The sequence below is a fragment of the Aythya ferina genome (assembly GCF_964211825.1).
Source record: "Aythya ferina genome assembly, chromosome: 21".
Classification (NCBI taxonomy): Eukaryota; Metazoa; Chordata; class Aves; order Anseriformes; family Anatidae; genus Aythya; species Aythya ferina.
The window spans coordinates 1,751,752-1,776,842 of NC_140319.1; the positions used below are offsets into that span (position 1 = coordinate 1,751,752).

The 25,091-nt window shown below is 41.7% G+C and overlaps 1 protein-coding gene across 5 annotated transcripts in view; it reads right to left on the bottom strand.

The window, feature by feature from the left end:
• Positions 1-25,091, bottom strand: part of UBR4 (ubiquitin protein ligase E3 component n-recognin 4) — a 77,918-nt gene that overhangs the window by 8,372 nt on the left and 44,455 nt on the right. For all 5 annotated transcript variants that reach the window (XM_084494837.1, XM_084494836.1, XM_084494835.1 and 2 more), the window contains 37 exons: positions 24,646-24,873; positions 24,455-24,533; positions 23,738-23,980; positions 22,630-22,798; positions 21,871-22,015; positions 21,121-21,206; positions 20,543-20,630; positions 20,207-20,400; positions 18,875-19,114; positions 17,592-17,730; positions 16,740-16,865; positions 16,433-16,561; positions 15,617-15,960; positions 15,282-15,372; positions 14,825-14,909; positions 14,295-14,422; positions 14,000-14,129; positions 13,353-13,510; positions 12,702-12,811; positions 12,021-12,162; positions 11,123-11,204; positions 10,001-10,174; positions 9,451-9,572; positions 8,863-9,060; positions 8,659-8,739; positions 6,444-6,531; positions 5,917-6,044; positions 5,385-5,492; positions 5,068-5,187; positions 4,154-4,344; positions 3,660-3,833; positions 3,045-3,144; positions 2,373-2,591; positions 1,991-2,104; positions 1,540-1,682; positions 1,107-1,232; positions 78-272 (listed from right to left, as the gene is read on the bottom strand). In XM_084494837.1, coding sequence (XP_084350963.1) covers positions 78-272; positions 1,107-1,232; positions 1,540-1,682; positions 1,991-2,104; positions 2,373-2,591; positions 3,045-3,144; positions 3,660-3,833; positions 4,154-4,344; positions 5,068-5,187; positions 5,385-5,492; positions 5,917-6,044; positions 6,444-6,531; positions 8,659-8,739; positions 8,863-9,060; positions 9,451-9,572; positions 10,001-10,174; positions 11,123-11,204; positions 12,021-12,162; positions 12,702-12,811; positions 13,353-13,510; positions 14,000-14,129; positions 14,295-14,422; positions 14,825-14,909; positions 15,282-15,372; positions 15,617-15,960; positions 16,433-16,561; positions 16,740-16,865; positions 17,592-17,730; positions 18,875-19,114; positions 20,207-20,400; positions 20,543-20,630; positions 21,121-21,206; positions 21,871-22,015; positions 22,630-22,798; positions 23,738-23,980; positions 24,455-24,533; positions 24,646-24,873 — 5,417 coding nt within the window. The remainder of the gene's footprint in view (positions 1-77; positions 273-1,106; positions 1,233-1,539; positions 1,683-1,990; positions 2,105-2,372; positions 2,592-3,044; positions 3,145-3,659; positions 3,834-4,153; positions 4,345-5,067; positions 5,188-5,384; positions 5,493-5,916; positions 6,045-6,443; positions 6,532-8,658; positions 8,740-8,862; positions 9,061-9,450; positions 9,573-10,000; positions 10,175-11,122; positions 11,205-12,020; positions 12,163-12,701; positions 12,812-13,352; positions 13,511-13,999; positions 14,130-14,294; positions 14,423-14,824; positions 14,910-15,281; positions 15,373-15,616; positions 15,961-16,432; positions 16,562-16,739; positions 16,866-17,591; positions 17,731-18,874; positions 19,115-20,206; positions 20,401-20,542; positions 20,631-21,120; positions 21,207-21,870; positions 22,016-22,629; positions 22,799-23,737; positions 23,981-24,454; positions 24,534-24,645; positions 24,874-25,091) is intronic.

Sequence of the window (25,091 nt, forward strand, 5' to 3'; positions counted from 1 at the left end):
AGCACAGGCTGCTTCCCTTTATAGTCTTTTCCAAAACTAAGAGTAGAAAGAAGAGGTTGCTACTAAAAGATACTGACGTGTTGAGGACATAGAGCACCGTGTGGATTATGTACGGAATGAGGTGTATGTTGCTCTCCCTTCCTCCTCCTCCAGTATCTACGCTGAATGATTGCTCCATTGCAAACCGGAGAAATAACAGTTTAATGTCATGGACATTGAGCTGGTAGGTGGGTTCCCGCTGCCCTGTGCATTCTTGGAGGTACGTGTTGTGTCTGAAAAACAGCAGTACGTGTTACTTTATTAAAAACCTTTTACAAACTCTCCACATTGCAAATAAGTCAGAACACAGAATCTGATCAGTATCTTATAGCACAGCTTTAAAGAACAAAACAGAATACAAAAATGCACACACTGCTGCCTTTGATTAACCTCCCCAAAGGGAGTCTGACAAAAAAGAAACCTTACTCTGGCAAATCTCATTCCATCTGCATATCTAGCAAAGCTAATTCCATCTGCGTATATGCACACATTGATATTATTTTCCCACGTCCATGGCTTGGAATACAACTCCTTGGCAGAAATGCATTCGAAATATTACTACTCCTAATTTCTAACATGACTGTACAAGTTCTACACAAAGTGATCCAGAACATGGACAACAGGATGAACAATCTCGTTGTGCTCTACGTAAGTGGTCAGGTTATTGTAACTCATTAACATCAAGAGGTTTAGAAAGCTACAGAAAGTAATCTGCTGGTGTCAGATACGTTTCTTCTGTAAAACAGGGGTCACTGGGCTGCAAATGAATTAACACTCCTAAAGATGCACACGGCATGTATGCAGGAGTGACATGGGGCTTGAGAGGTAATGAATTTATCAGGTCATGCATCAATATAAAGCCAAGAAACAGAAAGGCACCTATTCTTTTTTAGGAGATGTTCTCTAGCTTGGATCCCTTAATGGTATAGCTTGAAATGACTCAGGGTTGCTAAGATTTAGCTGCCATCTTTGATTTGATGGTTTGAAATTTATGTGCCTCTGTGGTAACCTAACATCTCACCTAACCCAAATACAAAACAGTTTGAGAAGCACTGACTTCTACTCACCGTGCTAAGCAAGTAGCAAAAGCAGACTCTGGTACATGAGGTCCCCAGACTGGCAGGAGCCCATTACACTTGGTGTTGGCATTTTGTAGGGCTGCACTCTCCCACTCTTCACGGCCACGAGCGAGTCTGCATTAAGACAGCAAGCCATACCCAGGCAAGTCATTAGTACACAAGCTTTTTTTCTAGGAAACTATCTAAAGCTTGGCAATTTCACAGCTCCTTGAAGCTATGAACTTCAGTTTTAAGTGCCCAGTATTGATTTCGATTTGACACATTAAAGCAGACCACAACAGAGAAGCCCGTGGCTGTCTGCAGGCTACATAGGGACCAAGTCATAGGCAAACCCATTCTGAGCTAGAAGGCCAGGTGCCATGCTCACAAGACACCTTGGAAAGTAACAATCACCACTATCCTGCTGGTGATCAGAACGTACCGTACAGCCGCGAGGTGACAGTCGTAATGGACAATGTTGAAATGAGAGACTGTGCTGTACCCCTGTTGTTTTCGGGGCTTGTTCTCAAACTCTTCTAGTGCAACACGTTTGGTGAAAGTATAAATACCTAGGACCTTTGTAGCCTGCAATGACACAACAGATATGTTGAAGACCATTCACATCTGTAACAGCTCATACTTTGTGCCATTTTGACACTGCAAAGTATTTCATCTATCTCAGTCCCTATCTCAAAATTACATTGAGTAATTTTTTTCCAGTTTTCAATGGAACCACACTTCCATGTCCCACCCACTTCTACAGTCATTGATTCCAAGAACCAAACCTAGGATTTCTTGACCTCCCAGAGCAAATACACCAAGACTTGCGTAACTGGACACTAGCAAGTTCCCACAGGTTGGTGAGAGGGCTTTGCAAATTTATCACACTCTACCTGAAACTTGTATCCTTCCCGGCAGATGCAGCAAGTCAGACCTGGTTCTTCTATAAGTTCTTCCATCTGTTTAAGCAGTGCAGTCTTGGTCACTACCTGACCCTTCTCATTTGTCTGAAAAAGAAAACAACTCAAGCAAGTTAAAAATACAATAATGAATAGCATCATCCTCACCACTGCAATAGGAATGCCCAACCCATTTCCCGGCCTTCTACTAGCAACTATATTTACTCTCCCAGCAGCACCAGGCAAACTGTACACTTGAGCTCCACAATATTTGTCAATAAATCATTTTACACAATTCCCTGTGTGTCAGTTTTAGCTGGACAGAAATAAAAGATCAATAGATTAATAGCCTGCTGTCAGCACAAACAGACATTACCGTCATTCCCAGAGTGCCCAGGGCCTTCTGTCTCATTGCCATGGCCATACGCTTCTTCTCTGCACGTGTCTCCTTCCGGGCAGCATCGATTTTCTTATTCACCTCTGGATGTTCCCTTAGTGCCTCCAGAAGATTCTCTGCTAACGTCCCAATCCCTTCATCACTAGACACCTGCTCCAGCTTGTGCAGATTGGTAATGGAGTCTGTACCTATTAGCACCTAGCAGAGATTGAAACACAGCACCTTCTTCAGAAAAAGGGCACACAACACATTAGCTCTTCCCTCTGATCCCAGCCACCACAAACAAACAGAAGCACTGATCTAGAACAATTTGTGCCAATGACATCCTCTTCATTTCTTCTTTAATGCTTCTACAATTCATGCCTTGGGCCTTAAAACTGCATACAAGACTGGGACAACTTGCCTCTACACCAGCCATTACTAAGACACTGGATAGACAGCATTCTTAAAATAGCCCTCAGGCCCTGAGAAGCCTATCAATACTATACAGCTCACAGTCTTAAATTACCTGAAGCTGCTGAGCCTCTCCAAGCCCAACAAAAACAGTGTAGAATCAACTTTCAGAGAAACATCTGCTTAGCTACAACCACAAAAAGCAGTGTACCAAGCCAGCCAAGCCCTGCTCAGCTTTCAAGATGGCTTTCCCCTTACCTGCGTAGCAGGGTGCTGCGTGGCGAGTCCTCGGAGCAGGCGCAGGATAAAAGGAAGTGCAGGTCGAGATAAGAATTTCTTCCATATGTCTGCATCCAAACTGCACAGAAAACAAGAGTTAGCAGCTGAAGGGCAGTCACCCATTTTGAGAAGGCCCTTGGCCACATAGCTTGCAGAGCATAGGCTGCAGGCAACACAAGCACCCTTCGCCGTGTCCCTCCTCCATTAATTAATGAAATGAAATTCACACTCCCACTTCTATGCTGTGCATGCTATTAGGCAGCGTGTCAACTCATAGCCTTGGGATTTGTTTTGTTTGTGAGCTGGCCATCAATAGCAAAAGCTCTGTTCTGGTGTCACAGGTAAGGAACAGGCAGAAAATACATGCATCATAATATCCAGGACACCAGCTTAGATGGATAACAAGTGGGATGATTACAGGCTTTTTAGCTTATCCCCACTGTTCCACTGGACCCTTTGCATCACAGCTGTGCAAAGTCTAAATGCTGCTGAATGTGGACTTGTTAGCAGCTTTCTCAGAAGACTGTTTCATTTGGCGATGAAATGAGCGAAGGGTGTTCACGATCACCACACACATTAAGTAATGACTCTTACTTCTTTGCACTGGGAATGTGCTTTTTCATGTAGTCAAGGGCATTCTGTGTAATCCCTTTCTGAAGGATGAGATCTTTCAGCTGATGGCCGTTGCTGTTGTTTTTTATTCCTGCTGCTATTTTACAGAAGCAGTCTAAGAAAACTTTATCATCTCCACTGTGCTCCTCATCATACCTGAAAAGGGAGGACAAATGGTGACTTGGAGGCTCTCCAAAAATCTGTAATTCTCATTACATTATCATTGAATACACGTACACACTCCAGTTCAGACTCAGAAAACCTATTCAGACCCGTCATCTCAGAATGTACTTTAAAGGCCTATTATCCAAGCAACATACTCACACATTTTTTCCCAAAATGGATTAGAAATGAAATAGGAAATTAAGCTTATGTACCAGAAATCTCTGAAGCTTTGCGTTACACTGAAGTAAGCCTCAATGAGAAAAAACAGGCTTATCTGATTTCAAACTTTTAGTCAAACTATGACAACATACTTATCAAAGTTGCAGTAGGGCTTAAATCGATCAACCAGAATCTGCATTTTCTCCATTTCTCCAAAGGACAGGTAAGGGATGATGCGTAATAGGCCTTGCAAGACGCTCAGATTGGAACGGACAAAAGTGCTGTTAATTTGATCGAGCAACATTACCAGCTGGTCTTTGTCACCAGTAAGGAGGAGGTTACCCTGCAATGGAAGAAGAGCATGACTTATATTCAGGAATAGATCTACACCCTTCAAGGAAACCCTCACTCTGGTAGACTCCAGTCTTGGAAGGATTACAGCTCTAGACCCTGATAAGATAGCCTGATAAAGAAAAAAAAGCTATCCTCATTCCCAGATTCCTTTGGGAATGGCTATAAAACTCCTCTAGCTGATACCTGACTTTTTCAGCCTACTATTAAAGCATTTTCCAGTCAAAAACGTCTAATAATCCCAGCCCAAAGGAGGTCAGATTCCTGTAAGCCCATAGTTTCAAAAGATGAGCAAGAAACTCTTTTCATTCTCAGTGTACTCAAGATGTAGTTCTTATTCAATTAGCTGGAAAAGCACCCCTGCTTTCAGTAAGTATAAAAACACTCAAAAACAAAGCAGTGCAGTGCCTTTTCCTGCCTCTCACTGCCCTGTGGCCCAAAGTATCAGGGGAGGGATCCAAGCAATGCTTACTAACCTCCACCTGGACTATACAAACATCATCCAAAATAAGTCTTGCAGTGTTTTTGATTCAGGGCACTCCTCTTGCCCTACCTTCAAGGCCTGCTAAGACACGCCAGCAAGCATAATAAGGCTTAGACTCCCATTTAGCACACCTCTACAGCTCCTGAAGCTCAGCATCATTGTAATAAGGTGCTTGCAAGCCTTGAATCCCAGTCAACATTTCCATTTGCGCATCGAGCCCCAGGCACTCACCTTGTCCTCACTCAGAGGTTCTGCATTGGATTCATCCAGTATAATCTCCATTATGCTAAGCACTTGTTCTGCCACAGCCGCTCCTCCGCTGTCCTTGCTTTCTTGCTCAGCCACCAGAGCCTGGAGAAGACAGCAGCAGTTTATTGTAACACACATTTCCACTTACTTCCAGGTAATGAATTGCTAACACATTATTTGCAACGCCAGTCCAGCAATATTTAAGTTCCCTTGTAGTTGTCATAAATAAACACGACAGTGGGAGGTAAATTCACTGGATTCCATACAAAACAATTTATAGAAGTCCATGTTGTCCTTACCAAGTTAAGAGTTCCCAGCATGACATTCAAAGTGTTCATCTCCAGCTTGACCAACTGTTGACGATTTATTTTCACCTTCACACAGTAACTAAACAGTTTTAACAGCACCTACAAAACACAGAGAATGCATTCTTTATGGTACCTTCAAAATGAGTACCAGGATTTTGCTGAAACTAAAAGCACCTGACAATGTAGCCAGTTTCTAGACTTCTGGGTAAAATACAAGCCAGACTATTACACCAGTATTAGACAGCTCTGGCTTTCAAGAAAGGCCAAGGCAGAAAACAACAACTCTAGCAACGTAGGATTTAGCGTTATCAATTCTATACACTTCAAAGTCTTTGCAAAGAATTGTTAACCAAAAGGAACACGAGAGGAAAAGGAGTTTCTCAGTTCCTAGTAAATTAGTCAATCTGCTCCAACACTTAATCTGCTACACAAGGCAGACAACTAAAAGTAGAAACTTCACTGATGCTTGTGGAATTTTCTATCACATATCTCCTGACCCCAGAGAACAGAAACTGAGACTCACAGTTAAGAGGTGCCGGCCTTGTTTGAAGTCCTTAATTCCAGTCAGCCTGTTGAGCATACACTCTAAGCCTCCACACTGGGCCATGACACCTGCCATCTTGTAAACTTCTTCCTCATCCTCCTCTTCATCTATGGGACAGACAGATCATGAAGAAAGGAAGCTGTCACAGTTTGGCAAGCTCATGCAGTCCGTAGGGAATAAAGCAGTAAGGCAAAAATGGAGAGTATAGTAGGGCACATTTAACAGCAGTTCAAGTTATATCAACTGTCGAATTTGAAAAGAATTATGAGCAGGAACATGAAGGAGAGACAGGCAGAACAGTCATGTGCCATGCAAGTGTTCAAATTTAAAGTACAGACTTAAAGAATTGTTAAAATCCTTCTCCACTCTAGGTGAAGCAGGTAAATGTAGCAAAAAAAACATCAATCAACTTTAAGCCTGCTGCTGTAAGGATAATAGTATCATTGCTCTGCAGCAAACTTCAGATTTCAAATCTAATCCCAGCTTTCAGGAGACAAGTGCATTACCAGTAGTGGAGTCGAGAGACTCAATGAATTCCTCAGTTGCATCTCCTAGTAAACCTCGCATGCGGTAAATGATCCTCATTGGTTCCCCCTGCAAGAAAGGAGAGCATTATATTAACTATGCTTCTGTGGACACACATTTACAAGTCCTTTACAGCAACAGACACTTGACCACAGTGTTTGGACTGCAGATGATAACATGGAGAAAACTTCGACTCCCTCATCATTCTTGTCTCACTGAAATTAATTAAAAACAAACAGTCAAGCCATCACCTGCAAAAACCTCAATAAATCATCTATTGGTCTGTCCAGCTTTTTCTGGCATTGCCAGTTAGATGGACAGTCTGGTAACAATCAGACTCTTCCTCCATATATCTCCTCCAATAGTTATCTCCTCCTTTAGCAGCAGTGAAAGATGTAGCCAAGCAAATCATGTATTCAGCTCTAGAGAAACTGCTTTTCACAGCAACTTTTTCCTCCAAAGGTATTCCACAACATACCTGGAAAATACAGGGGGCGGGCACAGCCCAGTAAATGAAGCAAGAGAGGCTAATTGGATGACTGCTTTCAAATAGATTAAATCTGCAGTGATGGAAAATAGAAGAGGAGGAGTAAAAGCCAATTTAATGAGCTTTCAGTAAGACAGTATATTAACTACAATGATACAGTCAAACCCACCAAAGGGCCAGCTGTGCTTTTACCCTGGGAAAGTGCTAATTTTCCAGATGCATTTCAAGCTGGAAATATGGACTGCATATCACTGAACTTTCCATATTAATCCATAGGTCTGAATAAAAAGCAGAAAAGAAAAATCCCAGATTTGGGAGCAGGAGACCTTGCAAGAGAAAACCTGTCAGAGAGCACGCTAAGCCTAATATGGAATAAGCAGTGCTTAATGTCACAGCAAATACATAAGCACAGGGAAAGCCCCGGGGGGAAGATCTGCTCAAAGGCCATGCTAGAGACCCGCAATTAGCACCACAGGGGCCCTGGTAAAGTGGCAGATGAACAAAAAAAAGCCAGTGAGAGACAAGGGAAACAAAAAGGGGCCTGAGGTTGCTTTCTTGTTAGCCTGTCTATTTCCTAGGGAACGTGTGCTGCCACTCCAGAAGTGCTTTGCAGAGGTGCTCACAAAGGAAGACAGATGAAAGCTGCACAGTGACAGTAATGCTGAGCAAACTGCCTTTCCCCGCTAGCACTGGATCTCAGAAGAGCAGCATGTCGGGTACCGCTCTGTGTCTCGCAGGCATTGCAGCTCCCCGCTTGGAGCGGGCACATGGGCTGGGTCAGTATGTGCCACGCTTTCATTTTCCTTAGGGATTCAATCAGGGTTCAAATAAGACTTTACAGTTTGAGACCTGCATCTCACTTCCTTATTCAAGTCGATACCTTACCAAAAAGTTACCACTCCTAGTTTTGGGCTTCATTTTGCAGCACAGAAGTGATTTTTTTACTTAAATAAGGTTTGATCAGAACCATTCCCCATATCATAACAAAACTCCTCTTTGGTGGACTCCTCTTCAGCAGGAGTTTATTTTGGTGCTCACAAGACAAGGAAGGGAAGAGCTTGTTGTGGACCACACGCATCTCAGAAACAAGCCTACTGTGACATAGTGGACTAGTCCCTTAAGATTTGTGTGACCCTTTCTTTTATCTGAAAAACAGGCAATATCCACTACTAAGAGCAAACCGGGGGGAGGGAATCTGTCAGTTCTTTGAAGATCCCTGCATGAAAAGCACAAGAGCAGAAGTGCAAAGAACATGGAGATACGTTAGATGCTCTCTTTGCATAAGTAATTTGAGTTCATCTCTGAAGTACAGACAGATGGAGCAATCTGGTGTTTCAGTCTGCACACATGCAGTAAACTGTATATGGAGCATGAAATATTCTTTGAAAGGCACTGACACAAAGTTCAGTCCTTTACCTAACAGAAAGTAAAAAACTTATTCAAGAAGGAAGATCAGATATCTGGTATACTACACAGGCAAGTTCAATACACTCACCTGGGTCAGCGTTATATGGTTTTAAATCACTTAACACTGCAGAATTGAGTAATAGTCTATCCTAAGAAAGCACAAAAAGGTGCTGAGCAATTATACGAAGGAATTATACGTCAAGAAATAAATCCTGACTCGTGTGAATATATATATATATATTAATATAAATGACAGGTGCTTTGTGCTGTTTAATATATACTTATATAAAGATAATAGATACCTCATTAGTAGGACACCACACCTTCTTGTAGACCTCAGCCACAGGCAGATCCAAACTGATGATCTTGTTGTTCACTAGAAGCTGAAAGTGAAGAAATAAGAAGTCCAAAACAAGCTTACATTGCATCGCTGTGTTAGCAGTTATCAACTGCCTAGATATGGAGTTCCCACACATCTGTGCAAGAAATCACACTCCCAGCCTCACCTCCATTCCACTGTCATCCTCCAGCAGAGCTACCAGGTCACAGTCCTGACAGATTTTGTTCTTGATGTCCCTCATGAGTGGCCCAATGCCAGGCTCATTACTGCTATAGGGATTTCCTGGCATTCTGCCCTGCAAGAAGTCTTCCTGCTGGGGATCTTTCTCCAGCGTTACAAAGAACTCAGTCACTTCATTCTCTTCCTGAAGAACAGCAGAAGAGGCAGAGTAAATAAATTTTCCCCCAGCCAAATTCCTGCGCTGTTGTGTTAGCAGTGACAAGATGTCCCTGAACCTTAAGTACTTTCATCACTAGTGCATCCTGTTTTACATTGCCACACATTGAACATTACAGAACATCTATTATCACTTAATAAGCAAATTCCTTAACATGAAGAAATACTGACGGTTCTAATTTCTTTGTGCAGAGCATGCCACAGCAGGAAACCTCAGTATTAACCCCCAAATTGGTACAGTGTATTACTACACTTCTATATTGGCTCTTATGAAATCAATATTGTAGACTATTATTTTTTGACAATATACAAGCTATTCTGATTTTATAGGTTATGCTGCAGCTATCTGTATACTTACAGGATAGATAATACTGCACAGTCTCTCAAAGATGAAAACTGGAGTCCTGTAGTCATCAAGGCTGTAACGTTTTGCAGTCTCTATACACACTGCCATAAATGCTTTGGTTTCAGATTCAGTGCCTGCCGAGGAACAGGTGTATTAAAAAAGACACAAGAGTCAGTTTGATGAATTCCATTTTTAACTCAACATACACAATAAATGCATACGCAATAATCACAATACTCTACTGCCTTCTTTTACATTCCCAAAAGATTAAAAGTTATTTATTGGTATGTTTAGTAGGAAATAACCCTCTTTACATGCTTGGGTTGCAGGAAAACAATCCCATAAATAAGGGGAGGCTTAAATTCTTGGAAGGTAGGAGACAACTCCAGGAATGTTATTTACCATTTCCGTGCCAAAAGGAAATATTATAAGGTCTAAGCCTTAAAAAACCCGCCTCACTATAGTAGTCTTTTAGTAAGAAGTTCTTTATGTGGCTGTAGCTATTTGCTTTTTCATCTTGGTTGACCCAGAGCTTGGATTTATGGAACCAATGTGGCTTTACCTGTTGTCATATCTTCCAGCATCTCCAGCAGCATGTCCTGAGTTTCATCGATCAGTTTTGTTCTCTGTACCACTAGCTTCCTCAAACACAGGTAACCATTTAGGACTGTACCCACCAGGCGGCTTTTGAAGTGTCGTTTGATGGATTCCACCTCCACGAAGGAAGAGAGAAGACCTATAAAGCAATGAGATATTCAAGGAAGTGGGGGAGAGTGTTTGATTTGTTAGCTCTGAATTTCACATGGCCAGCAAATAGGGCACAATAGCACAAAAGCAGCACAATGAAATGGCTTGTTTTGACTCCAATTGTCAGTTTGTGGTTTAAAGCTCTTATCTATGAACTGAACAGTTGGAGGAAAAACCCTGGCCTGTAAGCACTGCTTTTAAATTTCGTATAGGAACATGGTGAGGGAATGAGGAAAAGTTAAAATGAACTAAGTGCTTGATACAAGTCTGTACTTTCTGACATTTTTCTGTCCTAAGATACTTCAAAAGCAAATGACTGCTCCCCTTCAAACATTTAAGCTAGCTCTGATGATTTGACTCATCAGTTTCATCACCATATTCATTGATCCTATAACAAAGTAAAGAATCAGCAGACAATTGGATTCTTTGCCATAACATTTATCAACACACTTTTTCTGGCAAGAACCCAGGCCTCATGAATTAGTCCACTGATTTTTGAAGGATGTGGAAGAGAATACGAAAAAGAGCAACCCAGTTAATATGATGTACTCCCATTTCAAACAAGTTTTTGGAAAAAAAGCATGCCCAAGAAGATTAAAAAAAAAAAAAAAAAAAAAAGCTACCATACAGTGGGAAACAACCAGCAACATCACCAGGAATTATACCGTTCAATAAATATCATCAAGAAATGGAGAAGAAAAGCAATATGTAAAGTTTGCTTATGGTACATTACCCCATTTCAGGTAACTGAACACTAAAACCGACCACAAAAGCTATGGAAAAATCTATTTAAGGACTGAATGTTAAATGAATAGCAAAAATCCAATGCTAACAATTGCAAAAAACTTCTCTGACATTCTGCTACATGCTGTTATAGAACAACAATCACTCCCATCTCTAATCCTACTACGTGACTTGCGCTGATGCCACCACATACCTGTGAGACTCTTCAATGCATATCCTTGCTGCAAATCAGTGCTGAGTGTTGCTTCCTCCAAGGCAAGCAAACGAGCTATTTCCTGAAAATAATTAACAAGCCTATTAGGACAACAAACCAAAACACCAATAATAACTAGCTGGTGAGCATTTAACACACTGCAACCTAACACACTGACCTGCAGGGTGCAAAGGAACAAAGCAAAGAAACAGAGCCAACCACAGAGAAACCAGAACTGCAATGCAGCAGTGAGGAGAAAAGGGAGAAGAGAAAAATTGACCAAAACATCCTCCTTTTATCTTATCTCTACACCTACCTCGTGGCTGTTATCACTGCTTTGCTCTAGTGGCCCTCCATGATGGACTTAAGGCCACCATTAACATGGGAAGGTGTCTCCCTCTTTGGTGGACAGCTGGGATCAGCGTCCAACAGCTTCTTCTCACCAGTAAACCGTTGAGACCTAACTTTGAAGACTGCAGCTTAAATGCATTTCTTCTCCAACAGGCCATAATTCAAACTCAAGGAATGGTAGCACACCTAATCCTCCCTCATCATTAAGGGCCAGTCTGGCACCTAAGACAGCTTCCCGTTTGAACCTGATGCCAAGTCAGTGCAGCAGTATTTATACCCGTTAGCACAGCTGCCCCCCAAGCAGTTAATTAACGTGTGCAAGGCAGTGTGGAAGTCAGTTTACACAGAGGCCCGCTACTGCTGGACTAAAACCACTGTAGCTGTTTCTGTTCAGAGATGACAGGACAAGAAGTATGAACTTCATAAACCTGGCAAGGGTCAGCAACTGAACAAAGAGATGAAGATTTCAAAACACAAAAGACAAATCAACTGACAGGTCAGGGACAAGTTTTCTGCTGTTACTTAGTTCCTTCATACAAGCCCGTACCTTAGTGATGAGGCTGCCAATATAGGGCAGAACTCCTCTGGCTGCCAGGTAGACCTTCCAGTGGGCAGGTTTGATGAGTTTCTGATACAATGCCAGGTACTCGGCAGCACATTCACCAGCAATGCTCAGCTCATCCAGGTAGCTAGTAAAGAGAAACACAAACTGATGACCACTTCACAAGCTGCATTCACAGCTTAAGGACACTGCAGAACGGAAGACGGAAAAAGGCTCCAGAAATCTATCCTCATTCTTTGTCCTTCCTAGCTAACAACATTACCATCATCCATTAGTTACTGCTAAAGTGAAACCTTGTCCCAACTAGGAGGTGACCAACTGTGCTAAAAGTATCAGTTGCACTAGGTTATGTCACAGTACTTAGAAGAGCGTTCTCCCTATTATTTTGTTGTCTAAGAGGCAGAGAAAACGTTGCCCACGCAGCTGAACACCCTCTGCATGCCTCTGGAAAATACGCACTGACAAGCAGAAAAAAAAAAGTCTTATTTAAACAGTATCATCCCAGCTAATTAAGCTTAAGAATCCAGCCCAAAAAGGACATGTGAACCAGAAGTATAATAAGGAGAATAAGGAGAGGGGTGATAAAAACTGGGAGAAGGGAATGGTTCTCATGGGAATTAGAGAAAAATAACCCTGGAGCTGCCAAGGGTGGCATCATGGAAATACCTTGTAAGGAGATCAAGGACCTGTTGTTTACGGCTGGGGATGGTAGCCAGTGCTTCCACAATAGTACACGCAGCCTGCCTTGCAGCTTGAGTGGCTGGAGTAAAAAGCACCTATGGCAAGAACATTAAAATATGGTATCATTTGATGTGCAGAGATAAACCAGTGATACTTTTCTAAAGAGACACACCATACATTTGGACAGTTTGGTGTCCTAGAAACACTGAGAGGCAACGCTCTCTTGTTCCTCTGAAGACTTGATCCTGTGAGAACATCTACTTTGTTCTCCATCAAAATGTTTAAACAATGCACTAAGTAGGTAACATACTAATCCACATACGAAGAAAGGAAAGACTGCACAGGACCCATGAAAATTCAGTAGTCAAAATGCAGCTACTGGACAGGTAATGCATAGTGGCAATTAAAGGCTCAGAGATTTAAAAACATGCAGATTATTGGATTAATGTTCATGAACAGCATTTCTGTGGAACAAAGCTGCAAACCTAACTCACTTAGAGTCTCCCCACATATCACCATTCATATCTTGTGCAAAGTACACAAAATATGGCAAACTACCAATGTTCTCTGATGGTCAACTCTGCCCTATGGAACTGAAAGGCTGTGCATCACACTGGACCTTTCACACACATTTACCTGTCGCAGCCAATTGTTGTGTCCCAGCTTGAGATCCAGAGGGCAAGTTCTCTTCCCACGGCGACTCATGAATTGTTTCCATTTCCAGACATACTTTTCTGACAAATAGAGCTGGTGAAGCTCTGCTTTGCTAGGAGATTTCCCATTGGAATCTATACCTGCAATACTGAACACAGCTCAAGAACTGCCTGCAACTATTAACAGCAAACTGACATTATATTTACTTCTTCATACTGGAATACTCCAAACTCCAGCTGAGATGCTGAGCAGCTTCTCATTTATTTCTGCTGCCATTTTCACTTCTATGTGGAGCTATGCTCACTTCCAAGCTAGATGCGAATCCCCCAGCCTCTCAGCATATTCAGTTACCTTTTGAGCTGGCGGGTATCATTTTAGATAAACAGCAAGTTTCATTTTTGATATCCCACTGATTATCTTCAGGCACAATGCATTTTCTGCTCAGGGTTTGAGCAACACAGCCCAGAAAGGTCAGTACTGCAATCTCTATGGACTATACAGTTAAGTGTGAAGATGGTATCAGAGGGACAGAAACCAACACAACTCTACAGAACTATATTCCTTATTAAACTTGGAAGGACATACATGTTCTTTCACAAAATTGCACAAAGTTAAAAACACAGAACTACCTCTGGCAGGGAGGCACTTTTTCCAAGCTTCATATGATGCTTTGGGGTCCCTCTTGAGCCACAGCTGAGCTTGTGCATGGATTTCATTGCTGTAAGGCTTCACCGTGGTGAGAGCATCCACAGGCACATCCTTATAAACAAAAAAAGATCTATAATTCTTGAGAAAACCACAGCCTGTCCTCTTTCCTATGACCAGAAAAACAACCCCTAGATTCCTCACAAAGCTGTTCATCACTGAGATGGGTGTGCCAGCCAGATCATTTCCAGATGCTTTGCTCAGCATCTAATGTGATACCTTGTTTTTCTTGCTGGTTGGAGCAGGTGGTTTGATCAGCTTTTGAAGAATGCGCAGGCACATGAGGGTGATGTTTTCAACAACCACTGGAGTCTTAATGTTCACTGCCATCAGAAACAGGCTGAGAGCTGAAAGACAGATGTAAATGTTCATGCCTCTAAGATCTGCTCATGGGACACCTTCCACAGCTCTGTACAGCACATCAGAAGTGCTTAGAATTAGGTAAGATCAAAGCTATCACATAGAGCCATGGATGGAAAACAACTTTTTCTTATTACAAGAAAACAGCAATGTCTTCTGGTTTTGGCTAGCATAGAGTTACCATCCCTTTACACCTCCACTTTTCTATTTCTCAGCACTCCTGCTTCAATAACCCAGAGACATAGCTGTCTGGTGCTCACTGCCCTTCGAACCCTAATCACAAACTATCTGAATCAGGATCAGTTCCCTTCCTTAAAATCTTACTATAGTGTACAGACCTAGGTATAGCATTTTGAAATAAAGCTTTCACATTAGTTGTTTGAACTCACCACAGCGTAGTCGGAGCTCCCAGCAGCTGTCTTCCTTTGAGATGGAGTCTGTTAGCAGCAACATTTCATACTGGAGGCTGCTAGCCTGTAAGACAGACACGCTGAAAGGCTTAAGAAATCTTGGTGATACAGCAGTCCTTTTTGCCTTCTGGTATTTTAAAAAATACAGGTTTCAAACACATACATCTAAGTAAGGTTAGTCCCACTTCCGTTTGGGATGACTGGCAATCTGTTTGAGAGAGCTGCAAGGTGAGCTGCAAGCAACAGCCAAGACAGGAATAACTGTGAGGAAACTCAGGCATTTACTATCACATAATTTTGTGCTTTACCTTAATTCCTATCAAGACACAAACATCTTCTGTATTACAAATAGACTATGATAACAGAGAAGATGCGATGATTAGAATACACCAGCAGTTGCGGAGGGTCAGAAAAAAGAAATAGGAAAACATCTCACCAAGTCTGGATTTGCCCAATGTCCCTTCAGAGCTGCAGAAACCTTCCCAATAATTAAGTCATTCATTTGTTGTGTGGCCTCTGGATTGTCCCTAATTCCAGAAGGAAAAAAAAGAAAAGAACAGTATTATGGTGTGCTCGTAATAAATACCAAAAGCTCCTTGGATTTCAGCTTAGCTGATGACAAATGTACAACAAGCAGTCATGGTTTACAGTTTGCTAGTGAAAGATATCTCCCCTGAAGAGCTATAAAAGCACAATTTTGAAGGAATAAGAATGCAACCTTCTGTAGTTCACTGAAAGTTGCAGGGCTATGAACGCTGAACCAAACCTTACCTGGTCAGAAGGCACATGAGCTGTCGGACCTCCTCCCTCATTGTGGCTGCACCTCGCCTCAAGTTGTAGTCAAAGAGCTCTCGGATAAGGCCCTGGGACACAAGGATGTGCCTGATGGCAGAGTTAGTTGCCAAAGCCCGGAGCAACGTTATGCAGTGTTCTGTGACAGCTGAAGCACAGCCATAACACTTTGTTGATGATGTGTGGCCACAGCCTAAAACAGACAAGGCACGATACTGGCTGGCAGTAAATGTGGGTTGGACAGTGGTTCGTGAGGACTTTGTTGCTGCCTCTCTCTGCTGAAGGTCATATTCCAGGAGCTCTTTTCGAGAGGCAAATACTTTCTGGAAACACAGAAAAAAAGAAATAAGAATTATAAAATAGTGAAGTAGTATGTAATTGCTAATTTTGCTTACAGTTATTTTCACTGTGTATTTTACTGATAAAAATTTGAAACTTTCTCAAAACTTGAAATTATTCATGTCAATGGCAGACTTGGGAAATCCATTGGAAATAGCTGCATAAGTCCCAGTTATCTGTTTTGTTTAAACGCTTGTTGTCTATATTACGTGAAATGTAACACTGGAAATGTGACTCCATAGTATTAATCATACGCATTTTTAATTTAAAAATTAATTTAATTTAAAAATTATTGTTTTGTTATTTTTTTCTGTGAAAACATGCAGCCAATCATGTATTGTTATCTATTTCATTAAACACAGAACAGCAACATCTTACTTTCTACTTCTGATGTGCACTGTATCTGGTAATAGAAAAAAAACACATGGCCCACATACAAATTAAAGCGCATCATACCTGTATGATTTTGGAAAGTTCATCGAAAGAGTTCTTACAGTCACCACAATACTCCTGGGCTAACTGGAGTATGTATCTATTCACACTAGCTGAGGTAGAACTGATCCCTCCACTACTACCAGATTCATCCTGGAAGAGAGGGGAAAACAAAAGGAATCAAATCAAATGGAGCACAAAACTAACTGCTGCAGAACAGGATCTTCAGGCAAGGATCTTTAGCTGTCCTTGGTAGAATAAAGGCCAGTGCCCCACAAGCCTGTCTCCTGCAAGGGCTGGTTCTATGCAACATTCATTTGTCCCTTGTTACCTGTGGCTTTTCAGGAGCTGCCTCATTCACTTTACACAGAAGGTTTTCCAGCTGCGGTCGGTGTCCCATTAGCTGGTGATACACTCTGTCAGCCTTGTCCAGCAGAGTGTTGATGTTTGTTACTGCCTATGAATAAAAGAAGGATATTCAGACAAGATTGTTAGTTCTCCTGAAATACAACTCTCAACCTCCACGTTTTCCCATGTCTTTTGTCTTTCTTTGTGTTAATGAAAAGCAATGCTAACTGCAAGGCTTTGGGTACACGGACTCCTTGAAGTCATGGTGGCCACACATTAAAGTCCAGGTACCAAAATGCCTACTAAGATTCTTCTGACAGAAAGTGCAACAGGGAAGCATTGGTCCCAAAAGCCACAGAAACTCCTACAAGCAAATCTGCTATCAGGCTTCCCCTTTGCCACAATACTTTTGGAAAACCTGACAAATTACACTGCCAGTATAATCAGAGGACACAGTTTTGTCATGGTAATCCTGTATCTTGCTTCTGCCACAAGTACTGTTCTGGTGTCCGGTGTGCAACACAAAGACAGAGATGCAATACTAGATAGCTAGTTTGTAAGTAAAGAACTGAATAATGTCTTCGAAGAGTAATCTACTTAGTGGATCAAGACAGTAAATAAGGGATTGTATTCTATACCTCTCAACATGCCAGAAACAAGAATGAGGATTTTGTGAGATCACCAGAATTAAGGGAAACACATTAGTTGGTGAGAAGTGCTGAAGGAGCACTGCTTTCCATGTTACTTACAAGACAGGTGGGCCTCTGATGTCCCTAAACTGCTGACTTGGCCAAGAGATAGAGCATTTCATTAATGAATTAGCTATTAGCCTCACCTTCTTTCGATCCTCTTCATTCTCTATGGGATCCACTGCACAGCAAGGCTTCGCGTACAACATGAAGTCAAAGCGAGCATATTTACAGAACCCACAGGCATTGCAAAGGAAGGGATCCTTCTCATCATAATTAATGGATCTGAAAGGCAAGCCAGAAAGCTATTGGAACAACAGCTGAGCTTATCAAAGTAACTGAGAAAATGAAGGAAGCAAGCTGCGAATGCACTCATGTAAAGGAGAAGGATGGCCCTCAAAAATGCCTAAGCTACCAAACTGTCCTGGGGAAACAGTAAGACCGAAATACATGCTGTACATGAGAATCAAAAGCTACAAATCAGGCACCAAAAATCCTTATAGAAGTGGTACCACATTCTGGCCAGTAAGCAGAAAGAGATGTGAATTTGTTCCTAACCATTCTACTTCAACTACAGCAATTCCCAGCAGAATGTCAGACTAGGGCATCGTGCCCTTTACAAGAACACAGATAAAAAGAAACCATTTTGTAAGGTCTAGGCTTTGAATAGCTTTCACTCTCTACACAGTTGCAGTGGGACTACTGACAGCATACTTATTATCCTATTGCAGACTACAGCAGCATGACACGAACTGATTTATAGCTCCCATAAATGAACAGGGAATATGGAAACTTTTCAATATACCAATAATCAGCTGATCTGTGTAAAGTATCTGCTAAACACCTTGAATCCCATGAGGATTTGAGAGGAATATGGGACAACAATGACAGGAGAATAGACCTCAGATGAGGAGACAAAACTCACAAAAGAGGAGGATTTGTAATACTGTAGTGAAAGCTTGAATAGTGCACAGTAAATTATGCCCTGAGCTCTGCTCTGAATGAGGAGAGTACAACAGCTTTGAACAGCCAAATGAGTACTGTCCATCCTGCACATTAAGTCAGGGATCCTGTGGGGGAACCCCCCTGCAACCATCTAATTGAACTCCAGCCCCATGCCCTTGAACAGACAGGCTAAAAATAACCTCCCTTCTGGGAATTTTCTTTTTTAAACTTCTGAGGGCTTGATTTGAAACTTCTGTGTTCTTTCAGTATTGTCGTATCAGGTTTCCTTTGTTAGCCTGTATTAACATTAAATCCCTGTAAGCCTGTTTTATACTTCTCAACTAATTTGATTGTGCAGTTGTATTAACCAGAATCACACATTTAAATAGCAGGGTATTTTGTTGAACATCCAACATGGGCAACAGCACTAGGGCTCCATAAACCCTTTGCGCTGGCTCGGTGGGGAGGAACTGGGATGACGTACCTGCACTTGTGGCACTGATACACGTTCTCACCACAGTTCCCACACACCCCCGGGTTGGCTGGGACAGACGCGCTACACCGAGGGCACTGCAGGGTCTCCGTGGAAGCCTGGTAATTCTCATAGAAATCCGCAAATTCAATCATCAGATTCGAAGCCACAATGGGCAGCGGCAGGTCGATTTTCACCTCCGTCTGGCCTGGGGTCAGCTGGACTTTCTTGGCTTTGTGCCATCGAGCTGGTCTGGGAAAGAAAAGCAAGCCACATCGCTTTTCAACAGGGAAGTACCCTCCTGCCCACGCACAAAGGGAAGCCAAACACAACCGCCTCAGCTCCAAATCTACTTTAAATGGGATGAATGGAGAGCAGTTCTAGGATTCGCTTCCTTAGCTTCTGTATTGACATGATATGTAGCCAGAAATACATTTTAAGCCTTTATCCTCTTCATAGAGAGAGACTGTTTAGGATTAAAGAGCTGTTGATGCCTCATGGAAAAACTTTAATTCTACAGACATTTTCTAGGGATTTTCACCTCCGTTTTTTTTTATTAGTAAAGACATTTGCATGAAAACAGGATATTTATTTCTTAAGATCTCATCTGCTCCCACTGCTTATTCTCAACCTGAAGTCAGAATCCTCTCTTTGTGACATCATAATCCTCTCCACAGCAGCCACTTGTGATGTCACAGAGGATTAAGACTTCAAATAAGCAATAAGCAGCAGGCACAGATTAATCCCTAAGCCAAAGAGATCTGATTCTGGTGAGAACATCTCAAGAAGTAAGAAGGGAAAGCATATAAGCAGAACTGGCTCCAGACTGAGCAATATATTAAAAAGGAGCATTTTTCCTGGGTAAAGCAGCAGTCGAGAGCTAGGTTATCTGACTCCTAATTTTAGTTCTACTATATGGTTTCAAGCAAGTAATGTTAACGCTTTCAGCATTGCTGGATGCATTGCAAGGTCCAAGTTCATTTATCAGTGAAACTCCCCAGAAGGTGCTATTGGTATTAATATTGGTTTCCAAACAATTAAGCTAAGTGCTTAAAACTAAGCTTGTACAAAATTTGTGTACAGACATTTAACAGGCATATTTCAAGCTCTAGGTGAGATTTGGATCTTTTCTTCAACAAATTCCTGTAGGAGATTCAGAACAATCCCACTCAGCATGGACATATAGTGATAAGTAACAGTCTAAGAAGGAACATTACCTAAAACGAGCCAGGAAGATGAAACAAACTGTGCAGAATGGCCAATACAAATCCAACCTATTCACCGCACCAGAAATCATAACATCAAATAAAGGGGCTTGCACACAAAAAACATGGATGAACATACTTGTTTTTCAGCTCCACTATAGCTTGCACTGTCCTATTGTTGTAATAGAGGTTGATGGTTCGGACCATTTTGGTGCGTTTCAGGTCTCCTATCTTCGCTGTCACTTTGCTGATGGTGTGGCTGCCGATCAGCTTCACCACTTGCTGAGTGGTAGTATACCGTGTGTCCACTTTAATGGAGGAAAGCTTAATATACTGAGAAGACAAAAACCAAAACCATGGACACACTGCCAATATGATCACATTCCAACAATACAGAAACAGCAAATCACGCTGCTGTAAAAGGTTGGGATCCCTATAATTAATTGGACAGGGGGTAAGAACAACAGGTACTTACACAGAAGGGCACTTCCGGATTGTTGCAGACAAGGCAAGGATCGCTCTCCAGGTAATAGCCATCAAATTCCACCAGCCCAGAGAGTGTGCTGGAATGAAGGGAAGAAAACTAACTTATGGATTTTTGGTATTCGCTTTGTTTTAGGCATGAGCCATTCAGGTAATCTGAAGAGTTTAGTTTAGCTATAATTGCCAGCATAGGCAGCATTTCAGTAAAATTATTAACAGTCAAATATGACCAAGAACACAAAACATCATTCTGCAAAACTATATTCTCCAACTGTTCCTACTATTTTATAACATTTACCAAACAGAAGAGCAGAAAAATCCTAAAGCTATTGCCTTAAAAAAAAATGAAAAAAAAAACCTACTGCCAATCACACATGCAATTTATTTTTTTTTAATGGCAGAAAAAAGCCTGCTATTCTCTCAAGACCAGCTGAAGCAAGTATATAATCTCAGTGGGGGTCCTTCCTCCACCACAATTTCATTAGAAGAATTGTGTATTCCCCTGTGGATTGCAGCTTCTCTGCTGAAAAGCTCCTTTAGTGAAATGGATCAAAGAAAGAAGAAACTCACTTGTAAATGTTGGAGTTAGGGTGGTTAGTAAGAATGTGGTTTTGAGTCCGTAGGATCTCCACAGCCTTTTGGGAGTATTCCTTCAACTGAAATACAATTAGGAAATACTGTTTTCTCAGCATTTTTTTTAATGGCTACAAAGACAAAGATTACTCATTTTATGGCATGCTAGGTCCCCCAGAAGATGCACGCACTATACCCACAGGAATTTATGTGGTTAAGTCACTAACCAGAAACGTAACAGATCCTAAAATTAGACCTTTACCACAATAACAGTGCTATTTGTCAGAGCCAATGATTGCAAATGCCTGCCAAGATTCCTAGGGTATTCCCAGCTCTTTAAAAATACATATGCAAGTATCAGTGCATCTAAATTATTTGTTCTCAGCCCACTGGTCCCCTAAGAAATCCCACCACTTCCTTTGTTCAAAAGTCACGGTTACAAAATTTCTAAGAGCTGAAAAAAAAAAAAATCTATAAATTGGAACCAGCAGAATTCCCGACGAAAAGTTTTCTTCCAAATAAAATAAAAATAAAAACCACAACACAACAAAGTAAAATAATCTCCAGTCCCCAATTTTTTTTAAGGAGTCTACCTTTTTTAACATTCAAATTTTCAGAATGAAAACATTTTTACAAGAAGCTGTTTTGACAGAAAATCTGTCCCAGCAGTACCTTTTCAACATGTACTAACAAAATTCATAACTGGCTGGGCCTCAGATGATGTACCTTTTCAGAAAGGCACTGTACCTTTTTCTCAGTCTGCTGTGTTTTCAGAGAAAAGTATCCCAGGAGATCTACAAACTGGGCAGCCTTTCTTCCATAGGCTGGAAGTTCTGGCCAGATTGACCACATGAGATCCAGCAGTAATTCTTGCTGAGACTTGTTAGAGTTCCTGTTGGATAGATTACAGATCAATTAGGCTTGTTGAGATAGCTATTTTGACAACAGCTGTATTGACAAGATAACTGTATAGGGGATGGAAAATACATCAGATCACTAAACATTGTAACTATTATCTTGCTATACATGAGATTTCAGAGTCAAATCTCAACTCTTCTTGCCAACAGCAGTATTCCAGCACGCTCTGAAATACAGAGGTCTTGCAGCAACTCAATAGACTCTTGAAGTAGTTCAGCATCCTGCTATCTGCCTTTGCATATATAACTCCCACCTTTATAATTGCATAAGCCTGTATTTGATTCACAAATTCACCCTCCCACAAACACCTACTCCTGTAGATGTCAGGAGCCAGATTCTGAAGGCAGAAATAAAATGCTTGTTGCAGATGATAACTCAAGTTGATCCGAAATGTGTAAGTCACAACTTAAATCTCCAGTCCCAACAACTGCAGAATAGTGTGAGCAACTCAAGGTGATGTCATTATTTGCAAGTCTCAGAAGCATTCAGGACAGAGCCTCAAACATTAACTCTTCCACGAGGACAGAGCTTTTTCATCTTTCCAGAACTGAGCTGAAATTGGCTCAGAAAGGCTCCCTCCCAGCTCACCTGTAGATGTGGAGTGCGAGACAGTGGGCCTGCCATCTCACAGAGGATGAGTTGGACTCCAGCAAGAAGCAACGCAGGAACTGAATGAGGGTCTCCTTATCAGCAAACTTGTTCAGCTGGTTCACCAGAGCTGTACACAGCTGATCTTCCTGACTGCCCGAACTCTCACCTAGGAGACACCGGGTAGCACGATACAGACTTAAGAAAGCAGATGAATAGAGTACCTCACACACTAGCCAGTTTCCTATTCTATAGATCATAAAGAATAATGGATCATACACATAATGGAGGCAAATGACTGTGGTTAAGTCAACAAGCAAGTTCAATATTCCTCTTTTTTATTATTATTTTTTTAAATATAAGCTAAAGCTTCTGACTAATACAAAAGAACACTCCCAGAATACTTGCCAGTAAGGATGTGAGAAATGTACTACACATCCTGATAAAAAGAGAAGCAGAAATAATAGGGCAGTGAAAACAGTCACAAAGAATCGTCTGTCAGAGAAAGCCAAAATAGTTTCCTGAAGAAAAGCCAGGAGAGAATTTATGCCCATGACTTTAACAGGAAAGCTTAATTACTTTCCCAAGAGTTTGGACATCCATTAAGAAGCAGCCTTGGCTCCAACATAGCTTACAAGTCAGACAGAGGAAACAAGTCCGAACATAACCATTGAAGAGCAGAGCTAATTAGGTGTGCATCAACAGTATTTAATTTCCATGAGCATTTCAATCTCCTACAACCCGGGACAAGCAATTTAGGTGGAAGCTACTTGGTCACTGGTACAGGCAACTTCCATTAGACAATTTAAAGCCCACTCAAGTTAATAAATACTCATAGTGGGTTTGGGGTATACCCAACACTTAGTTTCAGTCCCAACTCTTACGGCATACTACTTCATCTTTGACCCCTTTACTACACAGTAAAACCACTCTCCTAGATGTAGCTAAAGTTTGCAAGATCCCTTGCCAAGATCCATGCCTCCTTCACAACACTACTATTTATCACAATGAGAAACAAGCAGTTCTTTCTAAACAGAAGTACAAAAAGCTAAGAGGAGCAAACTTCATCCCTGAAAGAACCACGGAACAGGGCACAGCTGCAGCTCACCCTCTCGCTCCTTTTCCTTTTCTTCCTTCTTGCTCTTTTTCGTGGAGGATTTGCTCTGTGTGGATGTCTGCCCAGAGCCTGATGCTGCAGGAGCAGAGGTGGAAGAGGTGCTTGATGATCCGGAGGATGAAGCCATGGACAGTACTTTACTGCCACACAGAGCACAAGACAGCAGCTGCAGGAGAACTGGTGACACTCCTTCATCTACCAGGAAGCTGACTTGAAGGAGGAAATAGAGAACCGCTGCAGAGAAAAGAGAAAAATTTTGTTGCCTGAATTAAAAGCAGAAAAACCCACACCAAACAATCAAACCAAACCACCACCAACAAAAAACACCTTTGATCATGACAAGGACCATCCCACAGACTTACAGAACATTCCCATCCCTACACTAAGGAAGCATAACATTTGGGTACAACAAGGCAAAGTGTTTCATCCCAATTTACATGCTGGAAAAACAGCAGTACAAAAAAAAAGAGAAGGCAGATCTCATAATTCATGTTCTAGTAAGTTATCCATTAAACCGTACTGCGTTTTTTAAGTAGGAAGACATGCAATTAGACCACTGTGACAATTATTAATGGAAATGGTTCAGTCCTATCCAAAACTCAGTTGTGTCCCTCTCTTTTTGTCCGTTGAGCCTCCCCACCCAAGAAGTCCTGATTCAAACCAAGGCATGTAATATATACCCTCTCCTCTCTCAGAGAAAGAACTCACAGTCATCTTTAATGCAGAATTTCTGCCAGTTCACTGTTCGCTGTGTAGCAATCTCTGCACAAGCCTTGAGATGTTCCATCTGAAAGGCACAACGAGACAGGATTAAATACCACATCAGTATTTTAACTACTGACATCTTACATAAGTGCAACATACACTTCTTCCAAGTACAGCTGCACACTTTTCCTTACCAAGCTGATCAATGTATCATACTGCAGTGCAGAGCCTGAACTTGCTGTGACCACACTGGCACGAAGGAAAATGCCTTGCTCTTCTAGGAGCTTTTTGATTCCACGAACATGGGAGTCCAAAGTGTGGAGGTCTCGGAGCTGGCGGTATTTATCCTTTGATCCACAGATAAAGAGCAAAAGCTTGCGGACTTGGCGGCGCACGAAGGGAGTCTGCTGGATCATCAGGTACTAGACAAAGAAAAGCCTACAACATCAGCACTGTGAACTCACGAGTAGGCAACCTGCACCAACAAAAACATGTTTTCTTGCAAAAAACTAAGATACTGGAGGTGCATTAACGAATCAGTCAACTTTAAGGTAAAGTCACCCATAAAAGCAAGTCATAGGCAGAAGAAACACTGCACAGCAATAGTGCAGCATCCTGAGCTCTGTGATTGTGAAACTGC